Raw genomic sequence first — 24,593 nt, 5'->3', positions numbered from 1 at the left:
ATACATGCGTCTCTCCCCTGGGGGCATCTGCACCTCTGCAGCTGGTTCTCAGTTTGAATGAGGGAAATTAACATAGAGCTGAAACAACAGATGAGTTCAGCACTCCCTGACGCACAGGAACATCTTGCACGAAAGGATTATCTAGCATTGAGAGGCTCTGCCATAGCTCACATCAGGACAAGCTTGTCGAAGTAGATAATTGCCTATTGTTTGCTTTCATCTAACTCTGTATATCAGGTAGAAATTATTTTTAAGTTATTGCTTTTTTTGTTACTCGGAGACTGAAAGCAAGCTGAAAATGATCAGCAGGGAAGCACTCTGAGCCACAAACACACACCTAATCACGGTGCTCCTCTCTTGCCAGCGGATCTTCTCGTCCTCCGTAAAGAGGAAGGTGTGGTACGGAACAGTCGGGTCGCACGTAGGAAGAATGCCCGCTACCAGGTGACTCACCATATCAAGAATTCCGTTGTAGACCAGCAGATCGTCAACAAGAAGCTGGATCCAAAAAAGAGTGGGTGAAAAGTTGGAGGGCCTCATAATCACACAGAAAGGAATTTGCACCTTCTGCAAAAGGCCAGAGGTGCACTGAGTGAGTCCCGAGACAGAAGCAGGTGGCTTGTACCCGAGAGAGAAGGATGGGGAGATAGCTGCCCTTCTGCCCCAACTGCCTGCCCCAGCTTTAAACCCTGCCGCTTCGTGAGCCTTCTTTCTCCCTCTGCCATGGCAATTTCCAGTGTAGGAGAAGAAATCAGTATCAGTGAGGATTTTGCTAAGCAGGGAGCACCTGATATTTTCTGGCTCAAACACCAGCCTGTCCAGGGAAACCAGCCTCTGGGGTGGTAGGTGATGCCAGTCAGAAGAGTGTAGGCTGAAGCGACTAACAAAATCCCAGCTACGGCAGAGTGAACGCTGAATTAGAGAGTTCAGATGATGTAGTTTCTAAATGGGCACTTACTCCAAATTCCTTGACTCCTCGCTGTGGAGTTTTTGCATAATTCCATAGCTTGATCATGGAAATGGTCGTTGGCAAGTCAAAGATAATGTAAACTCGATTCACCTGCCACCAGAAATGAAGCAGAGAGGAAATTCCTTAACCATGAGAAATAACCACAGTAAAGACTATTTTGACTCCAGCCAGAATATTTTTGTACATGTTTGAAACTAAACCCGATTAACAGATTAAAGTCGCTCTGGATTGTGAAACTGGATGTCGATCAAGGCTCTTCCTCCTCCAGTAAGTGAAAGAAAAAGAAAAATGATGCTGCCCAGCATGTGGGTTGGCCGGGACGTTGACCCCTTCCCTTGTTGCTCCTTTAACAAGGAAGCATACAAAAAAGTGCGGTGGCGAGAACGAACTTCAGTACAAGAAGGAGAAGAGTTTTCTGTGGAAGTTTGATGAAAAGAATCCTTGAGGAAGGATCCCTCATGATCTTTGCATGAAATGTGCAGAGCTTCCTATTTTTCATTTCCGGCATTCCTCAGGAGGTCAAAGCAAGGTACACAGGCTCACTCTCCATGTGATCTTCACAACAGCCCTGTGGGGCAGGTGGGGCTGAGAGACAGGGAGGGGCCCAGAGCTGCCCAGCGAATGCCATCAGCCGCTGGGAGCCCAAGCCCAAGTGTCACTGGTCCCGGTCCAACCACCCTGAGAGTTCCACCCTCTCTGCTTACGCCTCCAAGGCAACCTCCTCACCTTTTGGGACCTTTTCCTGGGCTTGGAGCCTGAAATGCCTCCCTTAAAGACCCCCCAAACAGAAAAGGATACAGTGAACAGCCATCAAGCAATTTCCCCCAACCCGGGGGTGCTTCCTCCACAAAACACAGGGGAAGCACCCAAACAAGGCATTTGGAAGCTCCTGCACCAGCTGTTTGCCTGGTCTTTCTAAGAGGGAATCAGCTGGGCCAGTGCACAAAGCACATGGCAGACTGCAAGAGGGAGCATACCAGGCCCGGCAGAATTGGCGCAAGCCACATGTGCCTTCCATCATTGCTATGATTCACACCATCGATCAGCTTGTCTGGTGTTCGAATGTCTCCACAGACTCCTTCCAGGACGTTGACGCTGTCTGGAAAAGCTGCAATGTCTTGAAAAGGGGCATCCATCAAGGAGAGCATCTGACACGGACTATCTCCCAGCCCCATTCCGAGGTGAGGTTCCCACAGCCTCTGAGGCTTCTGAGAAGCAAACATGGCTGGGGCTATGAAAAATTCTGTGCCTGCCTCAGGGCCCTGCCTGGTTCTCCTTCACCCCAAAGAAAAACCTTTGTCTGAAGCCTTGGGGCAGAGGAAGAACAGCTGCAGCTGCACCGCAAAGGGGAAATGGCAGGAGCAGCGGGCAGGAAGACCATGCTCACTTGTGCCCACAGCGGCCCCTCGTCTGGTCAGCCTTCTCTGGCTTGGCTGTGAACTACAGGGGAAGGGAGGTACCTCCAGAAATGACTCTGTCTACACAGCAGAAAGGATACTGTTTTGATTTAAAAAAATCTTCTCCCCACATTCGTTATACAGCTCCAGCCCGTTCAGACCAATGTAATATGGATCACCCCAATTCGTGAGTAGCTGGAACTGGAAGATGACTGATGAAGGTTATTGAGAAAATATTTCTTTGTTAAAATATTTCCACCCCCACTTTTCTTCCTTGGGTATCCACAGCAGATGACCAAAACCATCTAAGAACAAAAGCAAGCCTTGTGGAAAACAAGGCCTACGATGTCTGCAGTGGGGGGCCTGGGAAGGAGTGGCAGCTGAGCCCTCACAGGTACCCAGAGAGCTGGGAATGAAATGGGCAGGATGTGGTCCAACAGGCATACCGTTTAGGAAGGCAGCAGCACCAGGGCCCTCAGGAAGCTCCTGAGCTCCCCACTTCCTTCAGGCCCAGAAGCACAACCCACAGAGGCTAAAAGCAGGATCCACAGAGGAGGATACAGCCACAGGGCATCAAGGGGGCTTCATAATCCATACTGGCTTGCTCCATCTTCTTCACTTCACTCCTGCCCAATGAGGATGAACACCATTATAGTGCTGCGAGATGCAATCATTACTACCCTCAAAATATATTTGGAGTGACAGTTATTGTCCAATGGGAACAATTCATTCCCTAGACTCTCACCGCTCACGTGCCGGAGCAACTGTGGGGCCCGAAAGGTAGTCAATGAACAGGATTTCTTGAGCAAAGTCAAAATGACAGTTGCCTGGTCCTTTGCGAACAAGGAAGCCCCCCGGAGGGGAGATGCAGCAGCCATCCAACCACACATGGACCACTTTCGCCTGGGGAAAAACAGAAAATGGAGAAATGGCGCCCACTGAGAAACTGGAGTCATCTGCTACCAAGGCTGCTGAAAGCAAGCCGCCCCCCTGCTATCTGACCTCCATTTCCCAGGAGGCCACCAAAAGCTTGAGAAAAGGAGATTTCGAAGCAGCTATTTGTAGCTCAGGGTTGAACTGTGGAGTCCTTGGTGCTCTCTGAGCCTTGTTGTTTTCTTGCAGACGTTTCACTGCCAGACTAGGCAACATCTTCAGTGCGAACAGGGAGAGGGCCTTGCTCTCTGTTTATTAACTGGGAATCTGTGAGGATCCTAAACCAAGCCAAATCCAAAAACGCCAGAGAATTCCTGGAAGCCTGGCACTCAGACAAAGCAGCCATCAGCAGACACATAGAGGTAAACAACATTTACATACCATTCAGAAGAGACAATAGAAAAGCCAAAAGACCAGGACACTCCCTTGCCAGCAATCAACACCCAGATATGTAAAAATCAACACAAGGATTAACACCAGAGGAACCATCAAACAGCACAATACACCCTAATCAAGGAACTATTAACTCGGGCAATCAACCAAGCAGCAAACAACAGCCCAATCAAAGAACTCCCAAGGAGAGAACAACACCCCCACCAACACAAGCAGAGCAAGCCACGGTATATAAACCGAGAGCAAGGCCCACTCCCTCTTTGCACTGAAGCTGTTGCCTAGTCTGGCAATGTACTGTCTGCAAGAAAACAACAAGGCTGAGAGAGCACCAAGGACTCCACAAAAGGAGATTTTTTGGGGAACAGCAAAGAAGAACAGAGAACCCTCTGCCAGGATCAGGTTCCCATCTTTTACTGCCTGAAATGTCCTGACCCACCAGCATTCTGCATCTGTGCCTCACCCCTCGGTAGGTGTCCTCAGGAGACTTGTTATAGTTCCAGATGCGAAGCCCTGCAATGTTTTCCACTTGTGTGAAATGGACAGTCACCAGGTGATCTTCCCCAGGGCAGAAGGGAATGAGCCACATGTGGTTGTCTTCTGTGGTGATGTTTTTCCCATCAATCAATCTAGGAGGAAGCACAGAAACTGGCTGGGGAGGGAAATGGGTTATGTATGTATTTATGGCAGAGTCTTATGGGCCACTCCACTTGCTTTGACTCTAGATAAGCTTACAAATTCCCCAGTGCGATAAATAATCAGATTAAAAACAAGATGATAAATATAAATTAAAAAACAAAACAATGTCCCACTGCCTGATCCAACTTCTCAGGGGAACATCCCTCCTGCCATTCCTCCCCTCAAGCCCGCGTCTGCTGTAGGTATGAGCTTGGGCCAGTAGCTCTCTCCTTGCTCCCGGTCTCTTGAGTGATACTCACTTATCTAAGGTCCTTGAATCATCCACATACTCCACAAGATCATTGAGATCCTGAGGTGACGCGGAGAGCTGATCCACAGAGAACAGGATTGTCTGGCCATCCTTTCCAACCACCTCAAGCCCTGTCAGTCCGAGATAGTGCGAGTCTCCCCAAGAGGCCGTGAAGTTCAGCAGCAGGCCTTAAGGGAGGCAGAGCAGGATCAGCTTCTGAGGAGACGCTAAACTTGCTGCAGGGTTGAACTGCGGCAAGAAACGGGGCTGGACAGTTACGCCACCCCCACTCCCTTCAGGCATATCTGGAACCTTCATCTGGTGTGGTTATGTGTACCCCTAGACTGGCACCCATTACATGTCAGCCCCATGAGCTGTGTTGGCTGCCAGTCTGCTTCTGGGTCCAAGTCCAGGTGCTGGTGTTGACCTTTAAAATCCTTCCCGGCAGGGCCAGGCTGTCTGAGGATTACTTCTGCCTGTCCCGTCAGGTCCGGCAGAAAAGGATGCTCCAGGTCCCATCTGCTGCGAAACTACGTTGGGCAGGACTCGGGAGATGGGTCTTTCCTGCTGGTGCACCCGCCCTGTGGAACACCATCCCCTCCAAGGGCAGACTGCCCCCCCCCCGAGGCCTTCCGGAAGCCCCTTAAAACTTGGTTATGGCAACAGGCTAGGGGTCTCATGGAAATCAGGATCTAACAAGGTGGCTTTATTGTGGGTGACATCTATGCTTTCCCTACCCTTTTTAGTTTTTTATAATAATATTTATGTTTTAATTTTTAGAGTATTTTTGTAATTATTATTTTTATGGTTTTATTGTACACCCCCCAGAGTCACAGAGTTCTGTGAGATGGGTGGCATATAAATATGATAAACAAACAAAAAATAAATAAAAAGTAATTTATCCAGTGAACTTCAGTTACTGAGCAAACTGAGAGTCTAATAAGACAATACGCTGTGTAAGCTAACACAGCCGTGCTAGACGAGTGCAGCCATTCTGTCCTGGCCTTGCGTTTGTTCTCTTCCCACTCTGGTCCGGACTTCCAGGAATCCACTTATCACCCTGCCTAACAGGCACTCTCTGGCTGAGGCGAAGAGGTAGCCAAGCAAGCTGCCAGCTCTCTTGTAAACGCAAGTAATTCCTTCCTGTAGCCAAGCAAAATGCCACTGGGAGAACAGCTGGATGGCTACTTGATGAAGCTCACAAGAAGAAGGGGAAAGAAACAGCCTGGGTCTCTCTCCAGTTTAGCAGCCCTGAGCTTGTATACGTAGCTATCATAAGAAATAACTATTGGTCTACAACTCTCCTTCCACTAAACTACTGGATTTTTCCTTAAAGGGTCCATAAGCTAATGGCTCTTGCCTTGTGTGGAAAGTCATCTTTCAATCAACTGCACATTCAGTGAAGAGCCCATTGCCCAAAGTCTCTTCCACACAGGTCCACTGCAAGCCGTGCACCCCCCTTCAGAAGACAAGACAGATGGGAAAAGAGGGACATACATTTTCCAGAGCAGACTCCAGGTTCGTTGCTTGTCATGATCTGGGAGATGGAATCTGACTCAGCAATTTGCTTCTGGCTCTAAAAAAAGTTTGGATAATCAAGGGGCAAGTCAGAACAAAACTAAACTTCTTTCTCCTACAGTAGAAGCATTCTGAGAAATAAAAATGCCTTAAAAATGGGCACCTGGGCATAAAGGATGCCCCACTTGGTCCACCCTTTCAAGGGCCCAGCATGCCCTAAAATAGTTTCAACAGCCTCCCACCATCACTCTTATTGCCTGTCCCTTCTCCTGGTAGGCTGAGGTGTGGTCAATTTTTATCATCAGTATCAAAGTCCTTTAAAATTTAAGCAGTCTGAATAAAACACGAACACCTCACACAGTCAATTCCAGGAGTGTTTCAACTAAACACCAGAGAAGGATGTTTTCAGAGCCCTCTTAAAGCAGCTGCAGGTACGCCCTTATCTTAATTCCCAGCTCTGTATGGGGGAGACAGGCTTGGAGAGAGAGAGAAAACCCATTTTCACAGCTAGGCTCTAACCTGCTTGCCTTCAGTCCTGGAGCCAGCTTGAGTGAAAGGCCTCTCATCCCCTTCTCCATCAGCAGTCCGTGGCCTCTTGAGCTCTTCCTCGTAACTCAGGCTGCGCCTGCTTTCGATTTCCTCCTCCAAGGACTCATCGTAACAGTAAATGGCCTCCAGAATGTCCTCATCCGTTGTGAAAAGAATGGTATCTCCAAACTGCTCTGGAGCTGAAACATTGTCAACTTTATGGTGACAGTATCCACCAGATGAACAGCTCTCTCTCCCCCTCCCTCTCCTTGGAAGTAAATACGAAGACCCTCCTTACACCAGGTTATCTTGAATACAAAAGCCAAGCACTGGAATAGCAGACAAACAATGCCAGAACGGTCTAGTAAGGTTGTTCTCCCAGCTTACTATTGGCTTTAATGAAAAATCTATTTTTTTTCTACAGTTAACAGAGAAGAGGAGGAGGGCTGGCTAACAGGATGACCAGGTCCAGGATTTAACAGCCATTGCTCCACCCTCCTTCAAAAGGCAGGATTAAAAGCAGAGAAGATCTGCCCCTACCTCCAGCAAGTGTCCCTGAAGCCTTGGCAATTTCTCCTTGGAAAATGCAGCGTTCATCCAGGAGAATGGAGATGTCTTTCACACCCCGAAAGGAATGGATGCGAGACTTGTTGTAATTCCAGATGCGAATCATGGCTACCTCGCATGGCTTTGCAAAGTACAGGCAAACACAGTGGGACTTTCCTGGAGTGAAGGGAGCTAGCCAGAGGTGCATGTCATCCTGTGTCCGGTTCACTCCATCCAGCAGATTAGTTACAATCCGGGGGTCCCTGCCATACGCAGGCAAGATGTTGATATCGGGGGGGTTGGCTGTGATTTTTGCAGTCTGGATGGGCTCGCCTTTCGAGCTGAAGAGTTCAAGTCCATTCAGACCAACATAGTGTCTGTCTCCCCAGGTTGACCTGATATCAATTCTTAAGTGCTGACCATAAGGCAAGACAGGGATCTTAAAGTCACTGTCATCCTCCAGGTCGAGGCAACTGCTGCCCTTCTTCTGTGTTGGCAGCTCCTGCGTACTGTCCTTTATCCTGAGCTTCTGAGCTTCTTGCCGGCTAATTTTGTGTTGGTGGAGAAACTCATCAAAAATGTCACCTTGGAAATCCATATTGGAGATTCGACCACGATGCGAACGATTGAATTTCAACAACGAATTCCACGATTCCTGCAGCATGTACTCCTGAGAGGTGCCCCACTTGGCCCTTGAGGGCCTTGTACTGCCCTTGGCAGGGAGAGGCTCCTCTGAAATGGAGAAATCAGTACCCGAGGATGAAGGGAGAAAGCAGGCATCTTTTTAAAAAATGTACAAGTAAAATGAGAGCAGCAAGTAACCAGTAACACTTGCTGAGTTCATCAGCTCAGTACAATATTAAAAGAACCCAGGAAGAACAGGGAAAGGTCCGAGTCCGAGGATTCAGGAAAACTGGCCGAGAGCTCACTCTTGTGAGACTGGTTGAGGGAACAGCACAGTGGCTCCAAGCTCCACTGTAGCCCACCCTCTATGGAAAGGCCTTTCCAAAGCTTTTGAAAATCAACTCTGTCCAAGTTTGGGATCTGGAGTACACAAACTACAGTGGCAAAATTCAAGAAAATCAGCAACAACCAAGGACAAATTTGGTACATGACTGCCCAGGCAAAACCTCACCTGCCACACTACACGTTTGACCAACTGCTTCATTTTGAAACACAAGTTTTTAAAAAGATAGAAAATCCAGTCATGACAGCTTCACGTGCCTCGCTGGCTGAAAAAGGACAGGGACAATCAGTGCATCAAAACAAGACCTGCTAGAAAAGTATCTCCCAGCAAACTCCCTATTTCCCTCATCAAGAGGGTTTTCTCCACGAATGGAGATCAGTAGATCTTTATGTCCCCAGCAGACACATGGAGGACTTCCCATAGTAGGAGCCACCAGGGTGGAGCATTTATGGCAGAGGTCATACTGCCTATGCACTTGAGAGCCACACTAAGCTTTAGGTGGATACCCAAAGTGGGTGAGCCCAAGCTCCATTTTAGGAGGGAGATTTGGGAATTCTAAGGAATCAAATGGATTTCTTAACAATCTGCAAGCCTTGAAGCACCTATGATGTCTTTTAACCTCCCCCAAACCCTCAAAAGGCAAAAAATACCCCCAAATTTCCTCCCACCTATTTAGGTAGAAAATTCTTTACATCACAAAAGTGATGTTTTTTGCATCCCTGCTCTAAAGAGTGGCTGATGCATTCTAGGAACCGTCTGAGTTGTCCTTCACTGTGTGATCCAACCCTAAGTGAACTGTGAAGGAAGAGGGAGAGGAGAAGCAGAACGCCATTTTCCACCTGTGGGAAACAATTAAATGCTCCCTGTCTAAAACTTAGCACTTTTGACGTGGCAAGCTTAGCCTCTCCTCCCTCCTGCCATGCTTGCTGACAAACCCAAGGTGGGTTGGGCTGAGAGGGACTGGCCCAAGGTCACCCAGCTGGCTTTCAGGCCTCAGGTGGGACTAGAACTCACTGTCTCTGGGTTTCTAGCTGGTTGCCTTAACCACTAGACCAAACTGGCTCTCTAATCTTGCAAGGCCCAGTGATCACAGACATTTCTAGTGCCTTCTCAGCCATGTGAGCTGTAGAGAGACACATGATGAGGGATGTTTTCATTTTCCCAGCGCTTTAAGCCAAGATTGATTGGGACATGAAGCATAGAGCTATGTATATAAACAATTGTATGCTCCCCTGTTCTAAAACCTGTACTACAGGTAGCCCCTATGGATTAAAAAAAATACTCCAATCCTGGTCTAAACGTACAGAAAACCTATTCTACTCAAAGTGTGGGTGACCGGACAATCCCTAGAAGTAATTGGCTGGTGATCATCAGCTCTTACCTTTGCCAAGTGTGGCTTCCTCCCTACATAAGGTGTGGCTAAATTCTCCCTTCTCTCTGTCTTTGAGATCTTGAGCAAAGGGGAACAGCTCAGGGGTGCCACTGTGTTTGTAAAGCAGAGGTTTCAAGAAGTCCAAATCGGGGATGGACTCCTGAGTCTCCCCTGAGGGCCTCTCATCTGTGTCCGGGGCCTCACTGCTGGGCTGCTTTCGCTCCGCGGGACAGAGACAGGGACTCCCATCAGCTGTTCTTGGGCAGCCCCTCTCCATGCTCTCTGAAGGCAGCTGGACTTGTGGCCCCAAAGGGGGCAGCTTCTGCTTTCCAGAGCTGACTCGTATCTCTCCTTGGGCCTCAGGAGAGGTCAGGATCCCCAGGGAAGTGGAACTGGGGGACTGAGAACATTCTTCCATCTTCTCACTTGCGGAACGGTCCTCCTCAGGGGAGACACACTCTGTGGTCCCCAGGGAAGCAAGGCTGCTGGTGTTTGTCCTGGCGTTTGGGTTTGATTGGAGACACTTTCCCCCTTTGTCGGGATCACTGGTTCTCTCCTCTTCCTCAGGGCAGTTTTCTTTTATGGAAGGCTTCCAATTTAACAGCAGCAGCTTGTCAGACTCCTCGCTCAGATCCGCAGGAGCCCAGCCCTTTTCTGGCTTTCCCTTGGGAGGAAGGGGAAGGTCTGTTGGGAGATCGATGGAGGTGCAGCTGCTGCCATCTGAATCAGGAGCTAAGCAGCCCTTCTGCAGCTCCCCAGCAAAGATTAGATGCCCATCAACGTATACAATGATACTTCTTGCTCCAATATTCAGATCCTGATGGGACACAGAAAGATGTTTTGATGGCCAAGCCAAAGCCAAACTACCCCCAAACTGTAATCCACAGAGAAGCACACTAAATTGGTAGAAAACTGTAAAAGCCCCCGCTGGTATCTCAGGAATCAAATATACAATATGCTGAGGAACTGGGTTGAAAAATGGGCAGATGTCTTCTCCAAGGGCTCACCTGGCTTTGAGTTTGGGACTGTGTGTTGGAAGACTTAGCAGTGTGGGGATGTCCCATTTATAACCTTCCCTGGTGTGGTAACCGTCCTGTTTCCTATGTTCCTCACCAAAAACTGCAAGTTCCTTGCATAGAAAAGGAGGATGCCAGAAAGGAAGTAAAATGGTGACCCCACCCACTTTTGGCTCTGCCCTTGGCTAACACTGGCACATAATGAGGCCTCCAACAGATTACTCTGAGCAGGAACAAGATAGTTTGTTTGGAGTTTGCATTGTAAGAATAAGCCTCAACCTGGCCAGCACAGCTCCCTCTCCTAATGTGACATAATGGGAAATCCATTTGGGGTTGAATATAGTTTAGGATGGCATCCTAAACTGCTTAGTCTTAGACCCATACATTGTGGAGGAGAGCTGGATTTTTTCAACAAACAGTTTCATTCTGGGCCGAAGAACTGACCTCCTTCCCTTGCTTTTCTGTGTTCCACTGCCCTTCCCTAGAGTCTCTTGAGAACAGGGCCTCCCACTCACTGCCTGAGACATGTCTGAAGTTAGGCTCTCTTCTCAATAATCTGGAGAGGTCACTTATCAGCCCCCAAGATGCAAGATTGTGCTGAAGAAGTCACATGGAGCGCTTCTGATTAAAACAAAATGCCATTTGCAATCCCTGGAAAGCTGTACACAGCTCCACGAGTTTCATGTTTGGTACAAGGGTGTACACACGAACACCTCTCTCCAAGAACACAGCTGGGAACAAGTCATAAAGGATCAGGATTTGCTTCTCTCTAATCCAGCTTGGAAAATCCTCTTTCCCTCAATACCTGGAGCTACAGTAAACAAAGCAGGCTCTCAGAACCAGGGAAGCTGTACTGTCTTCTGGGGATTTGGCTTTTGCCCATAAAATATGGGCCAACCCTACTCCAATGCATAGGCTCAGCATGTAATCAGTGTCAGGCTAGCAGCGCAAAACTGGAGGGGAAGTCTTCCAAAACAGCTTTGTGAGCAAGCTCAGTGCCACAGGGTGCAGGCTGGCATGGAGCCTCCTAAAGGACAGACCACCCCGTACAAAAATATTTCATTCCCACGCCGCAGCAGCAGCAGCAGGTTTCAACCTTTGATCTTGCTTCCAAGATAGAATCTTTTCAACCTAATGTTAGAATGAATCCAAATAAAAGAAAGCAGTTCACTCAATCATGGCTGTCTGCCCCCTCTGTTCTCCTTCCCCTGTTCCAGAGACTGGAACCCAAGTTAGCTCCTACTAAGTATGGAAAGGCAAAGCTCAGGTGCCTGAGATCAGAGCAGTCACTTACACCATTAACAGGAGAGCTGTAATTCCAGATCCTGATTCTGGACAGGCCGAAGTCTCCCGACAGGCTGGGATTTCGAACAATAAAGTACAGCTGCACGGGAGGCTGGAAGAGGCATGACCAGGGGTGAAGGTCTTTGCGGACCTGCAACACAATGAAGCGGATGGTTGGCCCGTCACCCTGGAGACAAAGGTGGCGGTGAAAGGAAAAGCAGTGTTCCCTCCTGTTCCTGAGGACGCGCAGGCTTGCTCCGTCTCTGGGCAAGCAGGGAAGCTGCCTGGAAGCGTGATGGTGGTTCCAAGGCGGCCCTGCTTGGCCTAATCCACTTTAGTGCTTGTAAGAATGCCAACAGAATACCAGTGCCAGGATTAGCAGGGGTGGCACTTCTGATCCCCTCCTTTCTCCTTGGGAGGAGTCAGTTGACTTACAAAACTTTCCTAAGTTTACCACAGCAGAACATGGTAATTCAAAATTTTATCATACTTTTTTCAGAATTCCAGAACTTTACGTGAGAAAATCATACTGTTCGTGGATGCTTACAGCGCCACCTGCTTCTGTCTCCTGTTTACCTGCAGTTCTCATGTTCATTATTAAAACTGCCTGCTGAGCCCACAGCTCCTACTCAGTCTACACTGCTCATCTCTGTGCAGTCCACAGGTCCTGGAACTTGGCTGAGAAGAGTAGAGTACGTCTGATTCTTTGCAACAGGTAGCAAAGCCAGAAGCTTTGGTTCCAGAGCAACCACAGCCACCTCCCTCACAGCCCTGAGCCATTACCTGAGCAGAAGAAACAGAAACCTACATCCCACCGAGGGACCAAGGAACCAGGGAGCTGGGAAGTGTTTATTGCTGTAAGCCGCCCAGAGTCACTTGCTGAGATGGGTGGCTATAGAAATCAATCAATCAAACGAACAGTGTAAGAACCCAGGAACACCTTTGCACAGATCCAACTTGTGTGCCAGCTGTATCGACTCCTGGACAGGGAGACCTTACTTATAGTCACTCATGCCTTGCTCGCTTTGTGTGAGGACTACTGCAATGTACTCTACCCTTGAAGACCATGTGGAAGCTGCAGTTGATCTGGAATGTGGTAGAGTGAGCTTATTATGGGTAAGTCTCTTTATGCCCTCACCCTCTGCTCCTTGAGCTGCATTGCTTACCAATAGGCTTCTGGTGCAATTCAAAGTGCTGGTTATCACTTCTAAAGCCCCATGTGGTTTCTGCCTGTATTGTATGTTCAGAAAGCACTGGCACACTCCAGGTCCTATTAGTTAAGCAGTGTCATGTAGCAGGACCCAGGAAGCATGCCTTTTCTCTCACAGCACCTGCCCTCTGGAACAGCATTTCCCCAGAGATTTGAACTGCCCACACCCTGCCTGCCTTTAGAGGAGCCTTGAAAGCCTGGCTCTTCCCCTGGGCATTGTGCTAGGGTGGTTGTCAGACCCCTTTAGGTTGGGTGTTATACAGGAAAGAGGACTTTTATTGCTCCCTCTGGGCAACTATCACCTTCCTTGATATTGTGATTTCTTCCTTTTGTAATTTGTAAGCCACCCAGGGTCATTCTGGAGCACCAGAAATGTGCTTTAGAAATAAACTGCCCCAGGGACACCTGGTGTGCAAAAATGTGCCTGCTGGTCCTTGAATGGCCACTTGAAAATCGACAGTGGGAGGCTTACATTTGCACTTCGGTTAACCAAGCGGCCCAGCTCTCCAGGTGGATCCGCATGCCGGATGTCTACATCGTGAGGCGACACAAACACCCTCTCAAAGTTCAAATCAAGGAACTCCACTTCTGTCAGACCCACGCAGGCTGCATCTCCCCAGTTGGAAAGGATCTCTATAGTGATATAGATGGCATCCCGGACCTCCTTCTCCAATTCCATGTGGTCCTGAAAAGAAAGACTCAGGACATCACTATGGACACTGACCTCAAACAGGCCTGAACATGGCGCGCACGAAAGTGCCAAAGGGGCCCAGAGTGGCCAGATGGATCGTGCCTTGTGTCATGTAAGGGATGGGCCCATTACTCAAGCAAGCCTTCCCCTTCAGTCCAACCCCACATTTCTGTTTTCATAGTCTACTCATGACGTGCTGGAACACCCTTTTTCCAGAGGAAAGCTGTTTGGAATTCCCACCCTCTTCAGGACCATCCAACCCATCCTGGCTGTTACTAAGTAACGTGATAGGGATGAAGATGAGGAATGCTGCATTTGAAAGTTGTGACTTCAGTGCTCTTAAGTGTCTTGCTTCCTACCAGAACAGGAAGCTCTAGCTGTCCAAAGCCCAAAGCTGCAGGGCCACAGCAGACAGACTGATTCTCAATCTTTTGCAGAGCGTTCAGAAGTTTTTTCTGTTGCCTAAACAGGAAAAGAAACGCTGAAGAGATCACAGGCAAACAAGCAGCAAAGTCAGCACTTCTTTCTTTTGACCTGGAAGAGCCATTGCTTTGAACCTATTCTGAAACTCCCAAGACAAGGACTTTCAGTGGGTGTGGAGGATGAAGTAGCAGACCTGACAGTTGTGAACAATCCTTACCCTAACCCTGCTTTTCTTGTTAAATGGCTCACTGGTTTTACTGATGAGGAGTATTTGTGCAAGATTGCGAAATACTGAATGTTATATACCAAGAACTAGCAAGCTGAGATGATATTCCTTGTGTTGCTCAGAGCACAAGTTCACACTTCCTTATGAAAACACTGACACTTTGTCTCAAAACTTTATAAAGAACCTAGCTCAGTCTCCGAATCCCCTTTTGCCATCCCACACCCCAACCTATGGCCTCCATAAACACCCCTTCCAGATGAAGATACTCGCACCCACGTTGCCTTCTGGATGCCCCCGTAATCAGATGCAGTGAAGAGAGCAGGACTAGCACAGGAATCTGTTTGACATCTCCACGCAGGGATAGAACAGCATTACCTCAGAACTGCCCCCTCATCTTGCACCTGAGAATGGCCTCAAAAGACTCAAAACTGCCACCTGTTTCCCAGAAGTCCAATCTGTTCCAGGGCTGTGGAGACAACTGTTTCCTCCGGCTGCTTGGGGGGAAGGTCCGCTGTTGCAGAACCAGATGCCAGCAGTGACTGCACAGAAGGGAAAGAAAGGACAAACTCACAGGAGAGCTTCACTCTCCAGACAGCGCTGGAGGCTGGTCTGAATCGGGAGCTTAGGCTTTGCTCAGAATTTCCACATCCTACAGAGCCTATTATATTCAAGCAGTCAGCGTCCCTCACCAAGAGCTCTTGGCAGAGAATATTCTACTGGTTCCTCCTTGCACAGAAACCCTCTTTGGATTGACATTCAGCAGCTAGATGATTCTGGACACTGATTCCACAATTATCAGCATGGGCAGTTTTTAAAAGACTGGTAGGATTCTGCCACGGCCACATGAGAATTGGTGGGTTGTACACATGGGACCTTCCTTTTCAGGAACAGAAAAGGCTCACAAGTCTCACCTCCAGGCAAGTACGGGGGGGCTTCTCTTCTTTGAAAGTTAGTACACTACTCTTTTTCCGTCACCAACAGCTTCTAAAAAATGTGATTGAAGTAAAACTATTAAAAGTGAACAAGTGAGTGAATGGGTATTCTGCCATCTCTTTCAAGAGAGATTTCTGTGCTTTCAACCCTTACAGATCAAGTATTCATGGAGCAAAATGTTAAATAACAGATCACAAAGAGGAGACAGTAGAATTGTTCCTTAAGAAAATTAGCCTCTATTTCATTGTCTGCAAGAAAAAAAATTCTAGGAAGCAAAAGAAAAGAAAGCCTTTACTTAATATTGGACAGAGCACACGGTCCATTTCAAAGCAAACATCTGCAACGCAACATTTTGGAAGAAAGTCCTGGGTCTCTCAGGTCCCTCTGTGCAGCGGCTGAATTACCTGCTTCCACGGCAGTGGCCAGGCCCTGCCATGGCTCTCTGAGTTAAGATGAGTCCCTCATGCTACTGACCTCTGCAAAGGGTGCTTGCTTCAGCTCAGCATCTATGAAGCCAGCAGAAACCTCCAGCTGCCTACAGAGCAGCTCCTTTTGTAGTATCTCATTTTCTGCCTGCATAGCTTTGAGGACAACAGAAGCAGCATATGCTGGATCCTTCTTCTCACAAACATTTTTCCGAAGAGCTGAGAGTGGTCTTTCTGATCGGCTTGTTGGTCCTGACATCCAAAAGAAGCAGAAAATAATTTTTGACCACTTGGTCAGAGGGAAGCAGGTTTGGGCCTGAAGCATCCCCGCACTAAAGTTGCAAAGGCTCTTGAGTCACAAGAGAGCAAACTCCTGGGCAGCATAGAGACTAACAAGAGCAAAACTCAAGAGGCACCTTCTCCTGCATTCTGCGTAAGGCAGAATGCAAACTGTTTGTCTTCTCCAAGGATGTCAGAGAGATAATACAGCCTCCGGGAAGGAACTGGCACCTGGTACCAGTTAGCCCACCCAGTGAAAGACTGTGCGGTGTGGAGACCGCAAGAAGCCTCCTGTGTTGCTCCCCCCAAATTGGCCAAGCAAAACCTGGTGATTCCAGGCAGCAATATTTCAAGAACAGCAGAAGAATTAAGGTGGAGAATGTAAGGATTCAACAGCCTGTAGCTGGGCAAATGTAGGTAGGTCAGGTGGGGGAACAGCTTTATTAAGGGAGCCTTTAAGGAGGTGTGAAAAGCAGAATGATTAGAATCAAGAAATACTTCAGTGATGCTAAGTTGATGCTGAACCATGTTTGTGCAACAAGAAAAATGAGGAGAATGACAGGTAAGGGAACAGAAGAAACAATAGAAATCAAAATGCCAATTAACAAAAAGGAAATTGAGTAAAATGGCACATTTGGATGGCCAAAGGCAGCTTTTCAAACTAATGTTCCAAAACACAGCTGCCACCCTGAGGGCCTCTACCTAGCACTAACCATCAACATCTAAGGAAACTGGCCATCCTGATTCAGAGAGTCACACTGGGTACAATCATCGCTTTCTTTCACTTCTTTCTGGGAGAGAGAGTTTGCTGCCTAACTAATGAGGTCTCTGGGGGCTACCAGCATCAGAGAACTAATATGTCAACAAACAGCATCCTGAGCATGCCCCTGTTGAGAGAAGGGAAAAGATGGGCATGTTTCCGCTGTCCCCTTTCACCACTGCAACTTCTGTTCTCCTGTCAAGCTCTTAAAGGAGCTGCTTAGAAACAACATCTCTCTTACTGGAGGGGGTTCCTTCCTGTTCCTCCAGGCACAGGCGTGCAGCCACTGGGCTCACGGGTTTGATGGGAACATAAGCTTCAGCAATGCCCTTCCTTTTTGCAGAGAGACTTTGCTCCTTCTTAACTCCTGCAGAAAGAACAGACACCAAGATCAGCTGCACTGATCAATAAGGAACTTATTCTGGAGTGACAAAGCATCAAGTCAGCATCAAGCATAGGGTTCCCAAGGCATCTTTTAGACCATCCGCATACCTGGGGGCTATCCTTGAATCCAACTGAGGATCTGACACATTATCTCTTGAAGGCCAACTTAAATTACAACATGCTGCCCTAAACCAGCATATGCCAATTACATACAAACATAAAGCAAAAAGATAAGGAAAGTGCCAAAGTTATTTCAATTTTTCTAAAGTGATTAGAAACTCAAAGGCAATCTGCCCCCGTTTTTTACTAGGCAGATAAAGGATCCTTTCTTTTGAGGACTGCTTTAGGGCCAAGCTAACCAATGCACCCTTTGACTCTGAAGATAAAGAGAGTTGGCACAATTCTGGACTTACCTGGGCAGTTTTTAAAAAAAATTTATTAAAAATTTTAATAACAGTAATAAAACACAATGCAAACATTCACACCATTCAAATTAGACAATAAAAAACACATCCTCTCCAGCAGCCTACTCCCAGATAAGCAGGGATTAACATCAGACAAACAATCAAGCAGAAAACAATACCCTAATCAAGGAACTCTTCAGCAAAGGATCGTTACCTTGTCGTGGTGCTGGAGCTTGAGCACCTCAATGATGCCATGAGCTAAACTGTGAAGGGCCACCCAAGACGGGAAGGTCATGACAGAGAGGTCAGACTAAATGCGATCCCTGGGGAAGGTAATGGCAACCCACCCCAGTATTCTTGCCGTGAAAACTCAATGGATCAGTACAACCAGAGATATGTCGGTATACCATCGGAAGATGAGACCCCCAGGTCGGAAGATGGTCAAAATGCTACTGGGGAGGAACAGAGGATGAGTTCAACTAGCCCCAGACGTGATGACGCAGCTAGCTCAAAGCCGAAAGGACGGCTAGCGGCCGACGGTGCTGGAGGTGAACAGCGAATCCGATGTTCTAAGGATCAACGCACCATTGGAGCCTGGAATGTAAGATCTATGAGCCAGGGCAAATTGGATGTGGTTATTGGTGAGATGTCAAGATTAAAGATAGACATTCTGGGTGTCAGTGAACTGAAATGGACTGGAATGGGCCACTTCACATCAAATGACCACCAAATCTACTACTGTGGAAAAGAGGACCACAGAAGAAATGGAGTAGCCTTCATAATTAATAGTAAAGTGGCTAAAGCAGTGCTCAGATACAATCCAAAAAAGATAGAATGATCTCAATTCGAATTCAGGGCAAGCCATCTAACATCACAGTGATCCAAATATACGCCCCAACCACAGATGCTGAAGAAGCTGGAGTAGAGCAGTTCTATGAGGATCTGCAGCACCTACTGGACAACACGCCAAAAAGAGATGTTATTTTCATCACGGGAGACTGGAATGCTAAGGTGGGCAGTCAAATGACACCTGGAATTACAGGTAAGCATGGCCTGGGTGAACAAAACGAAGCAGGACATAGGCTGATAGAATTTTGCCAAGACAACTCAATGTGCATAACAAACACTCTCTTCCAGCAACCTAAGAGACGGCTTTATACGTGGACTTCCCAGATGGACAACACCGAAACCAGATTGACTACATCCTTTGCAGCCAAAGGTGGCGGACAGCTATACAGTCAGTAAAAACAAGACCTGGAGCTGACCGTAGTTGAGATCACGAACTTCTTCTTGCACAATTTAGGATCAGACTAAAGAGATTAGGGAAGACCCACAGATCAGCTAGATATGAGTTCACTAATATTCCTAAGGAATATGCAGTGGAGGTGAAGAATAGATTTAAGGGACTGGACTTAGTAGATAGGGTCCCGGAACTATGGACAGAAGTCCGCAACATTGTTCAAAAGGCGGCAACAAAATACATCCCAAAGAAAGAGAAAACCAAGAAGGCAAAATGGCTGTCTGCTGAGACACTAGAAGTAGCCCAAGAAAGAAGGAAAGCAAAAGGCAACAGTGATAGGGGGAGATATGCCCAATTAAATGCAAAATTCCAGAGGTTAGCCAGAAGAGATAAGGAATTATTTGTAAACAAGCAATGCGCAGAAGTGGAAGAAGACAATAGAATAGGAAGGACAAGAGACCTCTTCCAGAAAATTAGAAACATCGGAGGTAAATTCCAGGCCAAAATGGGTATGATCAAAAACAAAGATGGCAAGGACCTAACAGAAGAAGAAGAGATCAAGAAAAGGTGGCAAGAATATACGGAAGACCTGTATAGGAAGGATAACAATATCGGGGATAGCTTTGACGGTGTGGTCAGTGAGCTAGAGCCAGACATCCTGAAGAGTGAGGTTGAATGGTCCTTAAGAAGCATTGCTAATAACAAGGCAGCAGGAGACGACGGCATCCCAGCTGAACTGTTCAAAATCTTGCAAGATGATGCTGTCAAGGTAATGCAGGCTATATGCCAGCAAATTTGGAAAACACAAGAATGGCCACCAGATTGGAAAAAATCAACTTATATCCCCATACCAAAAAATGGAAACACTAAAGAATGTTCAAACTATCGAACAGTGGCACTCATTTCACATGCCAGTAAGGTAATGCTTAAGATCCTGCAAGGTAGACTTCAGCAATTCATGGAGCGAGAATTGCCAGATGTACAAGCTGGGTTTAGAAAAGGCAGAGGAACTAGGGACCAAATTGCCAATATCCGATGAATAATGGAAAAAGCCAGGGAGTTTCAGAAAAACATCTATTTCTGTTTTATTGACTATTCTAAAGCCTTTGACTGTGTGGACCATAACAAATTGTGGCAAGTTCTTAGTGGTATGGGGATACCAAGTCATCTTGTATGCCTCCTGAAGAATCTGTATAACAACCAAGTAGCAACAGTAAGAACAGACCACGGAACAACGGACTGGTTTAAGATTGGGAAAGGAGTACGGCAGGGCTGTATACTCTCACCCTACCTATTCAACTTGTACGCAGAACACATCATACGACATGCTGGGCTTTAGGAATCCAAGGCTGGAGTTAAAATCGCTGGAAGAAACATTAACAATCTCAGATATGCAGATGATACCACTTTGATGGCTGAAAGCAAAGAGGAACTGAGGAGCCTTATGATGAAGGTGAAAGAAGAAAGTGCAAAAGCTGGTTTGCAGCTAAACCTCAAAAAAACCAAGATTATGGCAACCAGCTTGATTGATAACTGGCAAATAGAGGGAGAAAATGTAGAAGCAGTGAAAGACTTTGTATTTCTAGGTGCGAAGATTACTGCAGATGCTGACTGCGGTCAGGAAATCAGAAGACGCTTAATCCTTGGGAGAAGAGCAATGACAAATCTCGATAAAATAGTTAAGAGCAGAGACATCACACTGACAACAAAGGCCCGCATAGTTAAAGCAATGGTGTTCCCTGTAGTAACATATGGCTGCGAGAGCTGGACCATAAGGAAGGCTGAGCGAAGGAAGATCGATGCTTTTGAACTGTGGTGTTGGAGGAAAATTCTGAGAGTGCCTTGGACTGCAAGAAGATCCAACCAGTCCATCCTCCAGGAAATAAAGCCAGACTGCTCACTTGAGGGAATGATATTAAAGGCAAAACTGAAATACTTTGGCCACATAATGAGAAGACAGGACACCCTGGAGAAGATGCTGATGCTAGGGAGAGTGGAAGGCAAAAGGAAGAGGGGCCGACCAAGGGCAAGATGGATGGATGATATTCTAGAGGTGACGGACTCGTCCCTGGGGGAGCTGGGGGTGTTGACGACCGACAGGAGGTTCTGGCGTGGGCTGGTCCATGAAGTCACGAAGAGTCGGAAGCGACTAAATGAATAAACAACAACAAACAATCAAGGAACTATCAGGGAGAAAACCACACACCCCCACCAACACCGGCAGAGCAAGCTACTGTATATAAACAGGGAGAAAATCCCACACTCACCAGCATTGAAGATGTTACCTAGTCAGGTAATAAAATGTCTGCAAGCAAACAACCAAGCTCAGAGAGCACCAAAGACTGACTCCTCAGTTCAACCCTGAGCTACATATATTCTCTTCTATTGCGGACAATGCAAACTAAACTCAGAAAGAAAAAAAAGAATAAAAAGTGCAAAAAAAGAAATAAGAGGAAGAAATAAGGATAAAAGATATATTTAAAGAAGTGTCTTCCGATCTTCATCACAACAAGTACAAACAAACTTAGTAATTCTTCACCCCCTATAAGTGGACTTACCTGGGCAGTTAGGCTTGAATTCCAACACAAGAGGATCAGCAGCAAGACCAGAGCCTGCTCCAGGCCGAGGGGAGAGAACAGCTTCAGCAAGGAATGGCTCAGTGCCCCCTCCCAGACATTCAGCTGATTCTTCCATTTCAGAGACTTCAGTGGGCACATCCTCCTCAATTGAGTCAGAGTCCTCCGAACATTCCCCTTCTTGACTCATGGTAAACTCCAAGCTTTGCTGGAGTTCCTGGCACAAACAGAAGGTGCTCAGACATCTCATAGTGGTTTGGCAGATTTTAGCCCCAACATCTCCAGATATGACTGGAGGAAAACATGGAGGGCCACTGCCAATTAGTGAAGAAAGTACTGATGTGGATAACTCAAAATTATTTCATCTTAATTTCTTTAAACAGGATTTCTTCTCTTTCATTTAAAATAAAGTCTGGATTTAAATACAAATGGGTGAAATTTGCATTCATAATTACTTCAAACTCAATCATCATCAACTACCAAATGAACTGAGGAAAAAAGCACACAAATATCAAATAGTTTGCTTGCAATCTCATATATAGTGTGAAGGTGAAAGGTCCCCTGTTCAAGCACAGAGTCATGTCTGACCCTTTGGAGGGACGCCACGTTCGCGATGTTTTCTTGGCAGACCATAGCGGGGTGGTTTGCCACTGTGTTCCCAAGTCGTCACCTTACCCAGCAAGCTGGGTACTCATTTTACCAACCTCGGAAGGATGGAAGGCTAAGTCGACCTGACCCAGCTACCCAAGAATCCAGCTTCCACTGGGATCAAACTCGGGTCATGAGGAGAGTTTTGGTTGCAATACTGCTGCCTACCACTCTGTGCCACACGAGGCTAATCTCATATAATTTTCTTTTTAATTTAAGCATGCTTAGAGTTATATGTTAAAAGTAGAACAGAAGATGACTTGGCAGAAAGATATTTCTCCCTTTCACCTTCCTCCTCTATGAAGAATCCAAAGACTCCTCATGCCCGGCATGGGTAAGATACTGGCTGCCAACTTGGAAAGGACAGGGAGGCTACTGGAGGCTGTCATCCACGATGGCTAGCTAGACCCTCCCAGATGAGGATCAGGCCGCATCTGCTGGGTTGGAGAGCCAGATGCTGAAGAAAATATGCAATTTTTCTGAACGGCAAGACTCCCCCAATAGCCTTCTGTTCTATCTTTCTGACATGGCCTTTGGAAGCAAGGAGAAGCAAGATTATTTTGCCCATTTCTAGAAGAAAGGAAAGCATGTTTCCAAATCCCCGTGCTTGTGATTCCTCTTTAAAAATCTGATGCGATTGACCAGCCAGCAGATCTATTTACCTGGGAAGTACCATTCTCTTCACAGTCAGTTATCTGTACATCTAAACTTTCATCAGGTTCAAAATCCTCAGCATACTCAGAGGGGGGAGCAATGTAGAGCCTAGATCCAGTTTCTGTCTTGATCTGCACGGCTTTCTGGAAGATTGAGAAAAATCAGTGTACAGTATATTAATATTACTGCCTTGAGGAATAAATTGCTTTTAGAACTAAAGCTGCTGCTGTAGCTATCACACAAGTCAGGATCCATTATAGTCAGACCTGATCCAGACTGACTCTGCAACTGCCCTCATTTTTATTCTGGGATCACCTTTATCTCTTCCAACAGACATTTGTTCTCAGTGCTTCTCTCTTTTATGTCTTTGTCTATGATAGGACATCTACCCCTAAGGGTCTTAAAATGCCCTGTTAACAAATTGAAGAATGTTGCATGCTTCACACATCACTTATTTAATTGGTTGTATGCTGCTGTAATCCAAAAGGTTTCTGCCAGTTTACAGTATCAAAATCCTAACGTCCATAAAACAAATACATAAAACTGAACCATCCACCCACCCTGGTGCCCAAGGTGCAAGGAACAGTTATTATAGATGAAAAGCTCTGTGAAATAGCTGTCTTAGCTGCCTTCCTGAATACCAAGAGAGGGTACCATCTGAACGGTCAAGTCAACCTGTTCTAGAGGGATAGAATGGCAACAGAAAAACAGTCTCCTGGCCCGCCACCCTAGATCTCACTATGGGGGGTACTCTCAACATCCCTACTCAAGATGAGTGGACCCGACAGGTCAGTTCTGCAAAAGGACATGATTCTGAAGATATCTGGGAACCAGGTCATAAAAATAACATCTTGAATTAGAAATTACTGGGAGCCAATGCATGCCTGCAGACTAGCATTAGATGGCTCTGATATCAGGCCATTACCACCAAGTAGGCAGGGTGCTACATTCAAGAAGGCCTGCAACTGGGTCAGCAATTGAAGCAGGACAAAGACCCCCTTGACCACATCCTCCCCCTGTTGCTCAAACAGCAACTGTGGATGCCGGTGAAAGCCCTAATAATAGGCCTGCTTCTTTGGGGGGAGCAGTTTCACACTGTTCAGAGTCAAAATCAGAGCTGACAAAGTAGCCAGATGGTTTTCAGAAAAATAGTTGCTCCATCTTGCAGGGATTCAACTTAGCTTGTTCCTTCCCATTCAGCCCCTCACAGCCTCCAGGTAGTAGGTCAGGACTTCCATTGCATCTCCAGTTCAGCCCAGGTTAAAGATGTGTATCTGAGTATTATCAGAGTATTGATGATACCTCAGCCTGCATCAATGAATGATCATTCCCAGCAATTTCAGCCAACCCTTGGAAGCAGCCCAGGAGACTATGATTAATGGTATCAAAGGCCACTGAAAGGTCTGAGAGGAGTAGAAGACACACTTATAAATGTACATTTATATGTAAAATTTAACATACCAATTAAAGCCAGTGAGCTTTTAATGTTAGCTTCTAACTGAAAAGAACAAGCTTGAAAATTTCCCTAACCCAGGAAGCTCACTGGGGGAAATGAAGACCAATAGTCTTACTGACCTCAAAGGGCTGGTCTGATACAGTGAAAACATAGTGTCTATAGATGAATGCTGCTTCAAAAGAGAGGTCAGTTTCAGGTGCAACCCAAAACTTAGTCAATGTATATAATAAGCCTAATGATACATGATATTCACACCCCATGAATTGACATGCTATGGAGTATACAACAGCCTCATGTCTGTTTTAATGCATTGCCTAACGTTCCGGAAAACCCTTTTGCAGTATCTAGTAGCAATGAGCATCCATTGGTGATTAAATTAAGACCCTGTCTCCACTGTTTGCTGATACACACCAAAGCATAAAAATGTATCTCAGC

At 46.7% G+C, this 24,593-nt stretch overlaps 1 protein-coding gene across 7 annotated transcripts in view; it reads right to left on the bottom strand.

Moving 5' to 3' along the window:
- The window catches only part of KATNIP (katanin interacting protein), a 29,768-nt gene that overhangs the window by 2,343 nt on the left and 2,832 nt on the right, over nucleotides 1-24,593 (bottom strand). For 2 of the 7 annotated variants that reach the window (XM_063314960.1, XM_063314963.1), the window contains 20 exons: nucleotides 22,711-22,845; nucleotides 21,383-21,617; nucleotides 17,038-17,163; nucleotides 15,807-16,009; nucleotides 14,835-14,938; nucleotides 14,110-14,212; nucleotides 13,532-13,744; nucleotides 11,860-12,000; nucleotides 9,559-10,366; nucleotides 7,205-7,942; nucleotides 6,656-6,864; nucleotides 6,116-6,194; nucleotides 4,629-4,806; nucleotides 4,154-4,319; nucleotides 3,113-3,270; nucleotides 2,929-2,993; nucleotides 2,469-2,579; nucleotides 1,948-2,087; nucleotides 959-1,060; nucleotides 338-567 (listed from right to left, as the gene is read on the bottom strand). In XM_063314960.1, the coding sequence (XP_063171030.1) occupies nucleotides 338-567; nucleotides 959-1,060; nucleotides 1,948-2,087; nucleotides 2,469-2,579; nucleotides 2,929-2,993; nucleotides 3,113-3,270; nucleotides 4,154-4,319; nucleotides 4,629-4,806; nucleotides 6,116-6,194; nucleotides 6,656-6,864; nucleotides 7,205-7,942; nucleotides 9,559-10,366; nucleotides 11,860-12,000; nucleotides 13,532-13,744; nucleotides 14,110-14,212; nucleotides 14,835-14,938; nucleotides 15,807-16,009; nucleotides 17,038-17,163; nucleotides 21,383-21,617; nucleotides 22,711-22,845 (4,244 nt within the window). Of the gene's footprint in view, nucleotides 1-337; nucleotides 568-958; nucleotides 1,061-1,947; nucleotides 2,088-2,468; nucleotides 2,580-2,928; nucleotides 2,994-3,112; nucleotides 3,271-4,153; nucleotides 4,320-4,628; nucleotides 4,807-6,115; nucleotides 6,195-6,655; nucleotides 6,865-7,204; nucleotides 7,943-9,558; nucleotides 10,367-11,859; nucleotides 12,001-13,531; nucleotides 13,745-14,109; nucleotides 14,213-14,834; nucleotides 14,939-15,806; nucleotides 16,010-17,037; nucleotides 17,164-21,382; nucleotides 21,618-22,710; nucleotides 22,846-24,593 lie in introns of those variants that run through there. The other 5 variants (XR_010068719.1, XR_010068720.1, XM_063314961.1 and 2 more) reach the window with 5 other exon arrangements.

Source organism: Candoia aspera, chromosome 14, assembly GCF_035149785.1.
Source record: "Candoia aspera isolate rCanAsp1 chromosome 14, rCanAsp1.hap2, whole genome shotgun sequence".
Lineage (NCBI taxonomy): Eukaryota > Metazoa > Chordata > Lepidosauria > Squamata > Boidae > Candoia > Candoia aspera.
This window is presented reverse-complemented; position numbering and strand designations above follow the sequence as displayed.